A 14,266-nucleotide genomic window follows, 5' to 3' on the forward strand; every position below is an offset into this window, starting at 1 on the left:
AACAGCTGGGAACGATCCCGGCCAGTCTGCTGCAACCTAGAGCCGGCCCATATCCTCTGGGGAGGGGAGGGGAGGGGAGTTTTCCTTATTCGCCATCATCCAAGCTCTGTGTGGCTAGCCCTGTGCCTATTAATGGTATTTGTTAAGTGCGTACTATGTGCCAGACACTGTACTAAGCACTGCAGTAGATACAAGCTAATCAGGTTGGACACAGTCCATTTCCCATATGGGGCTCAATCTTAATCTTCATTTTACAGAAGAGGTAAGTGAGGCACAGAGAAAACAAGTGACTTGCCCAAGGTGACACAGCATACAAGTGGCAGAGTTATGATTAGAACCCAGGTCCTTATTATCATTATTAATAATAAGAAGAAGAATTGTGATATTTGTTGAGCTCTTACTATGTGCCCAGCACTGTTCTAAGCACGAGGGTAGTTACAAGGTAATCAGGTTGGACACAGTCGCTGCCACATGGGGCTCACAGTCTTGATCTTCATTTCACAGATGAGGTAACTGAGGCACAGAGAAGTTAAGTGACTTCATTCATTCAATCATATTTATTGAGTGCTTACTGTGTGCAAAACCCTGTACTAAGTGCTTGGAAAGTACAATTTGGCAACAAACAGAGACAATTCCTACCCAACCACGGGCTCACAGTCTAGAAGGGGGGAGACAGACAAGAGAACAAAGCAAGTAAACAGGCATCAATAGCATCAATATAAACGTATATAATTATAGGTATATGCACATCATTAATAAAATAAATAGAATAATAAATATGTGCATATATACGCAAGTACTGTGGGGCAGGGAGTGGAGTAGAGGAGGGGAGGGGTTGGGGGTGATGGGGAGGGGAGGAGGAGCAGAGGAAAATGGGGCTTAGTCTGGGAAGGCCTCCTGGAGGAGGTGAGCTTTCACAGCAGACATGTGGTAGAGCTGGGATCAGAACCCAAGTCCTTCTGACTCTCAGGCCTGTGATCTTTCCACTAAGCCACACTGCTTCTCATAATGTTATTTCTTAAGCACTTACTATTTCCCAAGCTCTATATTAAGCATTAGCATATAATAAAAGCAGATTGGACACAGTCCCTGTCCAACTGGGGCTCACAGCCTAAGGGGCAGCTTGCAGCTTGCCCGGCCCTGTCCCAACTCCCCTCAGCCACAGCACCTAGGCAGGCTCAGAGCTCCTTCCTGGAGCAGGTTTGGGGGGATGGGGAGACATGGGGTTCTCCCAGTTCAGCTAGGCCAAATCTGTGTCCATCCTTCCCTCTATCTGGAGCTGATGGAAGGACAGGGAGAGAAAGGGGTATCCTCCAGGGAGACCTGCAGGAAGAGATTGCTCTGTGTTTCTGTCTGAAGTGAGCTCTGCTAAACATCCTTTCCCTAAAGCAGGAAGTAATAGTAGTAACTAACATTTTTTGAGCACACACTTGCTGAGGTACTAGGTACTTGGGAAGTACAGAATAGCAGTACAGAATCTGCCCAAAAAGAGGTTACATCCCAACCAGAGAGACCAAATGGAAGAGTAGTGGTTCTCATGTACTCTGCCGGCTTTTTCTTGCAGGGGTTAAAGCCGATGGATTCCAATGGTTTGGCTGATCCCTATGTGAAGCTGCATCTCTTGCCAGGAGCCAGCAAGGTAATGTATCCTTGGGTATCATGTTCAGATCTCCCTAGCAGAGAGATGAGGGCAGCAGATCAAATTGCTGCAGCTTTAGAGTCTCCATGTCTGAGCTTCTGCATTTCCAGAGATCACCATGCTAGGTTCAACAGGAAGCTGTCCTGCAGGGACAGAGGCTAGCCCAATCTGGTCTGGGTCACCGACTGGATGGGGAATCCAAGTATAGTTTTGACCATCCCACTGAGGGGTGATGCTAATGAATGTGAGAGCCACCTGGAAAGCCATAACCTGAAGCATGGTAGCACAACCTACTCTTGGAGTGCAAGCAGCTCTCTCCTTGACTCACAGTGATGCTAGTCCACCTTGCAGCTCATCAGGCTGCGGAGTGGGAGTTTCTCCTGAAAGCTGGCACTAGTCCTGCCCTCACGATCGCTTGGCCAGCCCTCTCCCCTCCTAGACATCCCATATTCCTCCTGCAGCTCCCCACCTCTCTGGGCCCCAGGACTACCTACCTACAGCAAACACTGAACCCCTCAAACACAGGGAGAACCCAAAGGAGAGGTAGAGCATACTTCACTAAATTTCCTTGGAGCCTCCTGCCTGATTGATTAAAGCCCTGGGCTTATGGGCCAGTGCTTATTTTTATGGCTGTCTTCAATGGGTTGGTTGGTAAACATGTCCTCACCCCACAGATTACCCAAGAGGCTTGTGGGTAATTCCCCCCGACAATGCTGCTCAGGGAACTGGCCCCGTGTTGGATGGCAGTAGGTTCAAACCTCTGGATATTCAAAAGAAATGACCTTGGTAGGAAATGATGTGCTCTCTCCTCAGAGAAATGGAATTCTTTTCCAGCCCTTCCACCTGGCAGTAACAGATTCTGTTCTAGCCCTGAATAATTACATCAGGCGGGTCATCTTGAAATTGAGTCGGCAGCGGAGAGGAGCTGCAGAGGTGACATTGCCAATGCCACTCGAAGCAGCTGATGTTCAATCTCATTATCACAAACATCTGAAAGATCAATTTGCTTTGAAGGCTCTCTGTGTTCTAATTAGAGCTGGGAAAAATATTTACCAGATCAGAGAGGGTTTCCCATTTACTTTGGGACTGCAAAAGAAAAATGTCTCTAAACTCCATCTCTGGCAATCCAGACAAAATATAGTCGAGAGTCAGTTTTCCATATGAGCCCTTGTCGCCCTGAAGCCCAGGGTCCTCCCACGTTTATACCTTGAGGCTTTCAGACTTGGTCTCTTATCGAATCACTGAGAGTGTAAATGACTGGTATTCCAATTTAGATTGGGAATGGAAACTCACCAGTCATGGTGTTGGGCAGAGCAGTCAGGTTGGGGCGACAGCTTAACTGATACAGATTGCCTTGAAAAAGGGTGACAAGCAGAAGGCTCGCACATATAAACACACACATATACACATACACACACATTTCCTCCCTTCTCTTTCCTTGGGTGAAGAAAAGGTGATTTTGGTCCTTCATCTCTGCCTCTCTAGTCCTATTTGAGAGGTATTTCTTAAAAAAAACCTCTCCTCTTTTCTTCTGCTGAGATTCTGCTGAAGCTGTGAAAATCTGAAACCTGTGAAGTTAGAGCTATGTTTGAAACCCCTGCTTGAGGTAATTTCTTGGAATAACTTGGGCATTCCCAACCCTCTCATCTCTTCAGCTACGTTGCCCCAGTACCACAGGGCCCGATGCCACCCAGGTGGACAGAAGCCCAGAGGACAGAGGACAGTCTTTCCTCCCCTCACTCCTGGCACCAAGGGAGACCTACCTGCCCTTCCAACTTTTCAAACATAAGCAAAGACTTCTTCCCTGGAGCAGTGAGGCCCCAGCAGGCTGTAACCTCCAGAGTAGAGTTCACCAGCTACCTTTTTTCACAGTTAATTGTTTTTATTGTTGAATTGTATTTTGTTTTCTTTGCCTTCTAGGCTTTTGTTCTCTCTGTCCTCCCAGGCTTAGATTGTGAGCCCCTTGAGGGGCAGCCCAGGAGCCTTAAATGATTTTCTTGAAATCACTCAGCTTGGCACAGTGCTTGGCACATTGAAAATTCTTCATAGATGTTAGTAATAATAATTTGTGTGGTGCCTGTGCTGCCAGCATAGCTCCTTCTGCAATAGGTAGGAGCCTGGGATCTCTTGAACGATTCTGATCAAGAAGCCATTCAGACCCATTAAAGAAACCAACTGTGAGAGTTGGTTCTAAGAAAAGTGGACTCATCTCAGATACCAGTGACTGAGTTTTTCTTTTTTATCATTAACAGTCCAACAAACTGCGAACAAAGACCTTGAGGAACACGCGAAACCCTGTCTGGAATGAAACCTTGGTCTATCATGGTATCACCGATGAGGACATGCAGAGGAAAACCCTGAGGTGTGGTGTGTGGAGGAGGTCGTGGAGGGAGGAAGGGGAGGAGGAGGAGGAAGAGGAAGGAGAGGAGGAAGCAGGTGTGTTCACATCTGCTGGGATTAGGGACTGGGAACATCAGGCCTTTTGATGGAGGCCTAGGAATGCTCATCCTTGGATTCTGGACCCCAGAAGGCTCTGTCAAGGCTAGTGCCTACAGATTGTAAGCTCCTGGATTCTGGATTTACTTTTGTACAATGCTTAGCACCTCAGCAATGGCACTGGAGACTTAATGAATAGCTTGTGACTGGCTCAATCAATCAATGGTATTTACTGAGCGTCTACCAGGTGCAGAGTACTATATTAAGCACTTGGGAGAGTATAATGCAGCAGAGTTGATAGACAAGTCCCCTGCACATAGGGAGCTTACAGTCTAGAGGCTTGTAAGGATAAATACCAGAGATCCTGAAGGGAGCTCCCCCCGCCCCCACCCCACTCCGAATGTAAAATGGAGCTGGTCACTGCCCCCATCTCCTCCAGAATAGGAGTGGTAGGCAGGGAGGAGGGCAGAGAAGACAGTGGTGACATCAAATCTTTCAGGCCAGTGGACTCCTATTTAATGATTAATTCATATTCCTGGGGAACCAATGGCAGCCAGCAAGCCTAACGAAGTCAGAGCACCTCCCCATTACCCCCAAGGAGTAGCTTTGTTCCCCTAGTGAGATGATGTTTCCATTATTATTATTATTATTATTATCATATGATATGCTTCTCTCCTCACTCCCACAGTGCTCTGAGCCAAGTGTGGGGTGGATACAAGATAATCAAACTGGGCACTGTCCCTGTCCCCAATGAGATTCACAGTGTAAGAGATGGGGAGAGTAATAGCAATAGTATTTATTAGTCGCTTACTGTGTGCACAGAGCTGAACTAAATGTTGGGAAAGAGTACACAGGTGGGAATTAACAAGGACCCTGTCCCTCCATGGACTTAGAATCTATGAGAACAGACAGATGTGATGTCCTGAGAGTCTCCAGACATCCCGAAGAGGGAATTTCTACTAGTTTGTTCTCTTGGCAAAGAGCTAAGAAAGCCCCCAGTCCTTTTCCCCAACTGAGATGTTTGCCTCCTCTTGTGCACAGGATCTCCGTCTGTGACGAAGACAAGTTTGGCCACAATGAATTTATTGGTGAAACAAGATTCTCCTTGAAGAAACTGAAACCCAACCAGAAAAAGAACTTCAACATCTGTCTGGAGAGAGTCATTCCGGTGAGTTTCCTCATTCTCGAGACTTGGTGCCATTGAACTGATTAACTTAAATTTTTTAAATGGAGGCCCTCGTCCATGGGACCTGAGCTGCTGGAGAATCACCCATATGGCCGGATAAAATGGCAGGGGTCAGGGGAGGGAAAGGAAGAGGAAGGAGACAAAGCTGAAGCTGTGGCAGGACCACATGAAGATGGCGGATCCCCCTGTTGGGCTGGTGTTCAGCCCGCTTCCACTGCACCGAAGTAGCTACAACTGTAGTGAGAGCTCCTGCAACAGAAGTAGTCAGTAATGGCAGGAGTCGGCAGCCACTCCACAGTGAGAGCTACCACAGAGAGGTGTAAGAGCAGCTCCCTTCTCCCCTCCTTTCTTCAGCACTCTTCTTCTCCCTTCCCTTCCCTGATGATGGCGGAAGAGAGAGGAGAAGGAAATATTCAAACTAAAACCTATTTTGCTATTGCCTGAGACTTCTCAAGGGGCTGATCTGCATAGCCAAAACCAACCAGGGGACTGGGCCACCAGCTAAGGGATTTCAGGCAGTGGAGACCACTGGATCATCAAGACCCCCCAAAAATCCTCTCTGAGGTAAGGGTGCAATGTGGAGCATTTGTCACATCCCAAAATGAGGGAGAAGAGGATGCAATCAGGGCACTCCGAACCCTATTCCCGACGGGTACCCATCCTTTCTCACTCCCTCCCTCCCCCAGTACCATTCTCCACTGTCCAGCTAAAGCTGTCACTTTAGCACTGGGAATAGTGGGAAGAATAGGGTGGTGCCGGGAATGCTCCCAAGTGGAGCTGGCAAAGAGGGGAGGAGGGGGACTACCAGAAAGAGTGAAAAGTCAAGGATGGTGAGGAAGCTGTCCTCTTCACCCCAGGTGTAAGAAGGAACGAGGCCTAATGGATAGAGCGCAGACCTGGGAGTGAGAGGACTTGGATTCTAATCCCAGCTTCTCCACTTGCCTGTTGTGTGACTTTGGGCAGGCAGTTCACTTCTCTGTGCCTCAGTTACCTCATCTGTAAAATGAGGTTTAAGATTGTGAGTTCCTTGGGGAAGAGGGACTTTGTCCAAGCTGATTATCTTGTATTTGCCCCAGTGCTTAGTACAGTGTCTAACACACAGTAAGCACTTAGCAAGTGTCATTAAAAAAAAAAGTGTCCTGAGCAAACGCAGCCAACCAGACAGAGAGTTATTGAGAGAATAACCAACAGACTAAAGCGGGCAGAGGCAGAGCCCATCCAACGGTGGTCATTTGGTGAACCAAGTCCACCTTTGTTGAGTCCTGGGAATTGCAAGTTGGAGACAGAAAGAAGTTAGCACCTCCCTGGGGCTGGGGGAACCTGTAGTGTGCTAATAATTGTTTGGAAGCCAAAAGGTAATTTTGAACTTCGGTCTGGCAGGCCCCAAACTCTGTAAATGTATTTATATTTGCCCTTTGGTTTTAAAGATGACTCTGCTGTTGGTAAGATCTTAGCCGTCTAGTTGAGGGGGGGTGAATGTATGACTAAATAAGCCCCAGTGGTTCCTACCACAGGTCTCCCTTCTCCCAGATCCATCCCAGGGCCTGTTTTGAGCCTGAGGCATGGAGTATCCAGTGATCCTTCCCCAGCTGGCTTGCCTCTAACCACTGGACAGTCCCTTGTTGATGGATCTGCCAGGAAGTCCCCCAGTGCCCACCATCTGCTCGCCTAGGCCCTGGGACAGAACTCGGAGTTCCAGGCTGGCCGCGGTGTCATGCTTTGACCCACAGAGACAGAGCCTGCCCAGATCCTCTGGCCATCCACCTGTTACCCTAATGAAAATGAACCACAGCTCAACATTGCACCATTTTGTCTTAATAATGGGCTCCTTTTCATTCATTCATTCAATCGTATTTACTGAGCGCTTACTGTGTGCAGAGCACTGTACTAAGCACTTGGAAAGTACAATTGGGCAACAGATAGAGACGATCCCTACCCAACAATGGGCTCAAAGTCTAGAAGGGGGGAAACAGACAGCAAAACAAAACAAATAGACAGGTATAAGCAGACAGGCATCACTACCATCAGAATAGATAACTAGAACCATAGATAAATGCAAATCATTAATAAAATAAATAAAGCAATAACTATGTATAAATATATATACAAGTACTATGGGGAGGGGAAGGGGTAGAGCAGGGGGGGAGTAGGGGCAATGGAGAGGGGAGGAGAGCAGAGGGAAAGGGAGGGCTCAGTCTGGGAAGGCATCCTGGAGGAGGTGAGCTCTCAGTAGGGCTTTGAAGAGAGGAAGAGAGTTAGTTTGGTGGATATGAGAAGGGAGGGCATCAGGGCCCCTCCGCCCTGATCCCTGGCTTCCGGGGCTGGGCTAGTTGCAGGGAGAAGATGATCAGCCAATCAATCAGCCCAACTCAAGGTGAAATCCAGGGCTGGAATTTGGGGAAAATCAATGTGTTCTTAAGCATGCTTGGGAGCTAGGCACTGCTTCTCAGCCAGTGAGTTTTTTCTCTTCATTTGGCTAAACCCCTCCTGGGAAGAAAACAGTATGGGGCAGTTTCAAGGGAAGAGAAATCAAGAGGGCCACCTGTTTAGGATGGGTAGTTGCTCGCTATGGTAGAAGCAGGAAAATTGGCTACATAACAACAATCATAAAAATAATAATAATTGTAGCATTTGTTAAGCATTTACCATGCCCCAAACACTATGCTAAACAACGGGCCAGATACACTATGGTCAGATCGGATACAGTCCCTGTCCCACATGGGGCTCACAGTCTAAGGGGGAAGGACAACCAATAGGCTGTGATCCAAGATTCCCTCCTCCAAAGGACCAGCTCCTTGCTCCTGCCCATACTCTTCCAACCTTTCCCACTCGGCCGCTCACTGTCTCCTCGTTGGGAAGCCTGCAAAGAGGAAGGATGGGCCACAGCCTCCTCCTACCAGATGGTCTGCTCAAGATGGATTATTTATGTGCGTGGCATAATATTTTTATAACACAGGCCAACGGAAGCAGACAAAACAAGGAAAATTGCAGGGAAAAATAACACCAAATGCCATAGACCTCAAAACAAATAATTACCGAAAGTCAAGGGAATTATATGTTCTTACATGTATTTTTGCAAGATAATTGCTGGTTTCACACCTGCTTTTCATTTTATTTTATTCTCTGAGGAAGGCACATATTGAGGCAAAAGTTACTTTCCAACTGGAGCCCTTTGTGCTTAGGGAAAAGCAATCACTTTGTGAAACTTAAGTTATTTAATAAACCACAACCCCAAGCCGAGCAATTCTGGAAGAGGTTTAGAATTAACTCCCTAACGTCAACCTGGACAGAAGCCAACAGCAGCCCAGATCCTGGGGCTAAAAGCTCTCTCTGGATAACTTCCCACTGTGCATTTTTTTCCCAGTATTTAGTACAGTACTCTGTACATAGTAAGTGCTTAATAATATCGATACTTCTACTGACATGCCTGGCCAGCTGTGTGTGTATAAAGGTGGCTCTTCCAGGGCTGGGCTACTGTTAATTAATAATAATAATAATGGCAATGGCATTTATTAAGCACTTAATAATAATAATGGTATTTGTTAAGTTCTTACTGTGTGCCATGCACTATTCTAAGCGCTGGGGTAGATACAAGGTAATCAGTCTGTCCCACATGGGGCTCAAGTCTTTATCCCCATTTTACAGATGAGGTAACTGAGGCCCAGTGAAGTGACTTGCCCAAGGTCACACAGCAGGCAAGTGGCAAAGCCTGGATTAGAATCCAGGTCCTTCTTATTTCCAGACCCGTGCTCTATCCCCTTGGCCAAACTGGTGAAGTCAGTCAGTCGTATTTATTGAGTGCTTACTGTGTGCAGAACATTGAACTAAGAACTGGAGAGAGTACTTTATAACAATAAACAGATGCATTCCCTACCCATAATGAGCTTACAGTCTAGAGTCTAGTTGGTAAAGGCCAACAAAGTGGTGAAGGACCAGATCCCCAGATCCCCAGGACCCTGCCCCTCCTCCCCAGGAGGCCGCTCGGGTTCCAAGCCCAGCGGGGTTTCAGATTAGGACTATGGGAGGGCCCTGGCAGGGCTCAAGGCCTTGTCCAGTGCCTGTTGGTGCCCACCTCTCTGAGGAGAGCTTGTGTTCGGCCTGCCTAGGAGCTGGGTCAGAGCCAAATTGGCCGCTGAGGTGAGGAATGAGCAATCGACACCCCTACGGGACTTCTGCATCACAGAGGAAATGTGCATCCCGATGTGGCCATCCAGTGGCAGGCTGAGAAAATTTCATGCCCGAGTCAGAGGTGCCAGTGTACATGCAGTCTTCACTGCTCCTCTCATGGCTTTTCTGGGATTAAGCAGAGCCAGGGCCCAGAGCCAGCACAGCCCCTGCCTGGGGAAGGGGCACAAATGCAGAGAAAGGGGAAAAGAGGAAGGGTCTGCTACCAGCCAGTGGGTGACTTGGGAGTCTGTGGCCAGCAGACGGCATTACCCCAGTCATGTGCCCAGGTGCTGCTTCCCTGTCATTGTTGGGAGACGGGGAAGGGGCACAGATTAGGGGCAGCCCAGTAGATTTTAAGGTTATTATGGGCAGGGGACGTATCTGCTGATTTTATTGTATTGTACCCTCCTAAGTGCTTAGTATGGTGCCCTGCACATAGCAAGCGCTCAATAAATTGACCAAAGGGCTGGCAGAGGTGGCCCTCCACCTGCTTTCTTTTCTCAGCTATCTCACTCTCCTGGCCTTCACTCCCCTTCCGGGTCCATGCCGACTCTGCTTCCCCCCTCTCCCTCACAGAGCAGCTGTCAACTCTGGGATTGTGGGCTACAGCCATCAGAGGATGAAGGAGGAGAGACAAGGGGAAACTCAACTTTCCCATTCCACCTCGGTTTCCCTCCTGCAGCTAACCCTTTCCAAGCCACAAGTGACCATCTTTTTTTTTTTTTTTTTGGTATTTAAGTGTTTACTATGTGCCGGGCACTATACTAAACTCTGGAATAGATACAAGTGTGGACACAGTCCATGTCCTACTTGGGGTTCAGAGGAAAGAGCACAGACTTGGGAGTCAGAGGTCATGATTCAAATCCCAGCTCCTTCACTTGTCAGCTGTGTGACTTTGGGCAAGTCACAACTTCTCTGTGCCTCAGTTACCTCATATGTAAAATGGGGATGAAGACCGTGAGCCCCATGTGGGACAATCTGATTACCTTGTATCTCCCCCAGTGGTTAGAACAGTGCTTGGCACTTAGTAAGCACTTAACAAATATCATTATCATTATTAATCCCCATTTTACAAATGAGGTAATTTAGGCACAGAGAAGTTAAGTGACTTGCCCAAGATTACACAGCAGACAAGTGGCTGAGTGGAATTAGACTCCCTTCTGACTCCCTGGTCCTTGTTCTAATAGTAATAATAATAATTGTGGTATTTGTTAAGCATTTATTATGTTCCAGGCACCGTTCTAAGCCCTGGATTAGATACAAGGTAGAGTTGGACCCAGTCCTTGTCCCAGATAGGATTCACAATCTTAATCCCCATTTTACAGATGAGGGAGCTGAGCACAGAGAAGTGACTTGCCCAAGATTGCACAGTGGATGAGTGGTTGAGCTTGGATTATAATCCAGATCCCTCTGACTCCTAGGCCCATCCACTATCCACTAGGTCACACTGTTTAACTTGGCCTTGGTTCTGGGGACCAGGCGTCCAGGGAGACTGGGGATCTGAGTCGGTCCACGGCCCCCACGGAGTCCTGGCTCTACCTTCCCCACTCATGATCACCCCCCAAAACCTTCCCATTCTACCCCTGGGGCTGGGGAAAGCCTCCTCAGGCTGCCTAGCAGTTCAAAAGTTCACTCGGCCCTGCTGTGCTCTCTGGTGACCACTGAAGGACAGTGACAGGCCCACAACAGAACACAGGGGAAAGAAACCAGGCATGGGAGAAATGCACAAATGGAGCGTCTAGGCCCAAAGCATCCGGGGTTAATATTATGTCTCGTGAGCCAGCCCAAGGGCTCCTGGTCCATGAGCTATCACACTAAGGAAATATCTGCTGTCTTTCTGTCCCAAGATGAAGAGAGCTGGGACAACAGGGTCGGCCCGAGGAATGGCGCTGTACGAAGAGGAGGTGAGATCCGTCCCAGCACTGCCCGAGGAAGGCCATGGCATCTCCACGTCAGACAGGCCATTTCCCTTCGGCCCAGCCCATGCCTCGTCCGGGCAAGGCTGCACTCCCAGCATCCCTTGAGCCTCCCCCTGAACCTTGCCATGGCCGTTTGGCCAGAGGCAGATGGAAGGGTGCCCTGTAGGGCTCGCTTCCCCACTGCCCGCACTGGGAACCGAAGCCACAGGATCCAGCTCTGGACCCAGATTGGCTTGAGGTGGCTGCAGCTCGACCCCCTTACATCTGATATAGGGAGGGCGGCACTGGGATCTACTTCCCAATTCTGGATCCCCACGGCACTAAGCCAATAGAACCTTCAGAGGGAACCTGGAGTATAAATACACTGGACTACTGGCACCAGCCAGAAAATCCATAATTTTCCATCTCCAATTGCCATCCTCCTAAACTGCCTGAACCCTTTGGAACCCATTCTCAAGTAGCCATTCCAGATAGTTCAGATTGTTTCACAAACAAATCAGATTATTTGTACAGTGTAGATATGGCCTAATTAAATTATTCATTTGTTATGGGCATCACTAATATACTTACATTTTCTACATGGTCCAAATATCTAACAGTCACTGAGGAATCTCTCCAGGATCCAATGTACCACATTATTTGAATTTCCATCTCAGTGCCGTATGGTACACTCCTCTGGGGCCTGGTTTTTCCCTCCTCCCAGTCACATCCTACTGTCAGGCTCTTCGCTAGACTAGTTGAGCTATTGGAACCCTCCCCCACCCTGCCACCCACTCCTGTACTGTTATGGTGCCCTCCGCTTTCCTCTCAACTGCACCACAGGATCCTCTCACTCCCCGCAAGCTCTGAGCTTGGCTCCAGCCCACTCCCCTTAGCTCCTTGAAAGCAGGGAAGCTGGCTCTCCTCCCCTGTCTCACCCGAATCTGTTTGTTGTAAAGCAGGTGGACCGTGGGGGTGAGATTGAGGAGCGAGGGAAGATCCTGGTGTCCCTCATGTACAGCACCCAGCAGGGTGGCCTCATCGTCGGCATTGTGCGCTGTGTCCACTTAGCCGCCATGGATGCCAACGGCTACTCGGACCCGTTTGTCAAACTGTAAGTATCACAGCTCCCCGGGGATGGAAGAGATGCCCAGCAGGCATCTTAGAGCCTCTTAGAGGGTCCTCTTTGAACTGGCCTTCTGCCTGATTTTGGAGAGACCCGGTCCTGAAACCAAAGAGCTGCCCCTGCTGCCTGAAAAAGCTGAAGCTACCCACCTGGTTAAAAACAAAAAAGCCAAAATGACCGACTGAGGGGCAAGAACTTCTGAGCCAACGGGGGTGATCTAGGGAGATGCAAGCTAGGGTCAGCATGACTCTCCCTCCCTGGGTGGATGAGGGAGAGGAAGAGTAGGGTGAGGATGAGACCCCCAAGTTCCATGGTCCTGGCTCACACTAAACCAGGACCTCCACCCTTCCCCTCTCCTGCCATGCAAATGGAAGCAATAGCAGCAGTGGGGCCCCGGAAAAGTTTCCAGCGCAGTTGGCGCAATCTGGGCCAGGCTACAGTTGGGGCTGTTGCTTGGGTGGACACAGCGATGGCAGAGATGGTGGAAGAGGACAAAGAGGCAGTGGGTGAGGGTCATTTCCACTTTCTACCTCTTTCCCTCTCTTCTTTTTTTAAATGGTATTTGTTAAGTGCTTACTATGTGCCAGACACTGTACTAAGCACTGGGGTAGATACCAGCTAATCCGTTTGGACACAGTCCATATCCCACAATCTTACTCTCCATTTACAGATGAAGTAAATGTGTTACCAAGAAATTAAGTGACTTGCCCACGGTCAAAAGATAAGTGGCGGAGCCCAGGTCTTCTGACTCCCTGGCCTACACTCTTTCCACTGGGCCATGCTGCTTCACTCTCGATTCTCCCTCCTTTCTCCCTCTCCTCTCTTTTTCTCTCATTTCTTACCTTCTTCTTGTCCCCCTCTGTCTACACCCACTTTTAGACCCTTCCTCCACTGTCCCCACCCCTCCCAATCCAATTTTTAAGGGCCCTGGAATTCTGGAAAATTTAGGTCTGAGATTGTGCTTTTCAGAGAGAGATGGGCGATGAGACTGAGAATACCCTTGGGAGCTGGGACCTGATTCTTTTCATTATGGGAAGAGCAACTTGAACAGACCAGAAGTTGGCACAACCTGACCCTGCCCACCAACTCCCAGTTGCCCAAGGGCTTGTGGCCCTGGGGGAGGTGGAGCCCTGACCCAACAACCCCAGGTGGCCCTCATTTCTAGGGGAAAGGAAACTGAAATAATTTGTAGGCCAAGGGCCATGCTGAGAGTCCCAAACTCAGATTTCTTACCTGAATTTGAAATGATTTTTGGCCCGTGGCCTCTGTGCCATAAAGCTCTTTATTTCATCACCAATGAAAAATCCTTCCATGGTCAAGTTCTGAAAGCATCCATGGGGAAACAAGTGAGATGGTCCTCGTAAGCCAGCACCGAGTCTGAAAATTTGATGGAGATTTTCACCCTAATTCACTTTTAATGAAGTTTTAATGAACATAAACTCTCCAGTTCCGTGGTGAATTTCCCATCAAACTAGTGATTTTTTTCCAGATAAAGTACAAGAAAAATTAACTTCTTCAGGATGTCAGATTGCACTTCATTAAATCCTGGCCAAGAGCAAATTGATTTTCTCTCATATTTTTCCCTTAAATCCTTACAGGTCCATCAGTGTTAACATATTCACCTTTTAAATGACTGATTTGGGAGGTAGAGCTGATCAGCAGGCTATGGAGGTTAGGAAATAGAAAATAACCCTCTAAAGTAGAAAAAGTAGATTAATTTCTTGTCAATCCATACTGCAGCCTTTTGAAGAGGGTGGCAATCCTAGGGCACTGTTTTCCTTCAGTTCTGAGTGTTGAGATAAACTGTTCATTCA

General features: G+C 48.3%; 1 protein-coding gene across 6 annotated transcripts in view; it reads left to right on the plus strand.

Moving 5' to 3' along the window:
* The window catches only part of RPH3A (rabphilin 3A), a 159,581-nt gene that overhangs the window by 135,933 nt on the left and 9,382 nt on the right, over nucleotides 1-14,266 (plus strand). For 5 of the 6 annotated variants that reach the window (XM_029057760.2, XM_029057759.2, XM_029057757.2 and 2 more), the window contains 5 exons: nucleotides 1,565-1,639; nucleotides 3,892-4,001; nucleotides 5,117-5,243; nucleotides 11,276-11,332; nucleotides 12,286-12,440. In XM_029057760.2, the coding sequence (XP_028913593.1) occupies nucleotides 1,565-1,639; nucleotides 3,892-4,001; nucleotides 5,117-5,243; nucleotides 11,276-11,332; nucleotides 12,286-12,440 (524 nt within the window). The remainder of the gene's footprint in view (nucleotides 1-1,564; nucleotides 1,640-3,891; nucleotides 4,002-5,116; nucleotides 5,244-11,275; nucleotides 11,333-12,285; nucleotides 12,441-14,266) is intronic. The other variant, XM_029057761.2, reaches the window with a different exon arrangement.

Source organism: Ornithorhynchus anatinus, chromosome 2 (genome assembly GCF_004115215.2).
Source record: "Ornithorhynchus anatinus isolate Pmale09 chromosome 2, mOrnAna1.pri.v4, whole genome shotgun sequence".
In the NCBI taxonomy this organism is placed as follows: domain Eukaryota; kingdom Metazoa; phylum Chordata; class Mammalia; order Monotremata; family Ornithorhynchidae; genus Ornithorhynchus; species Ornithorhynchus anatinus.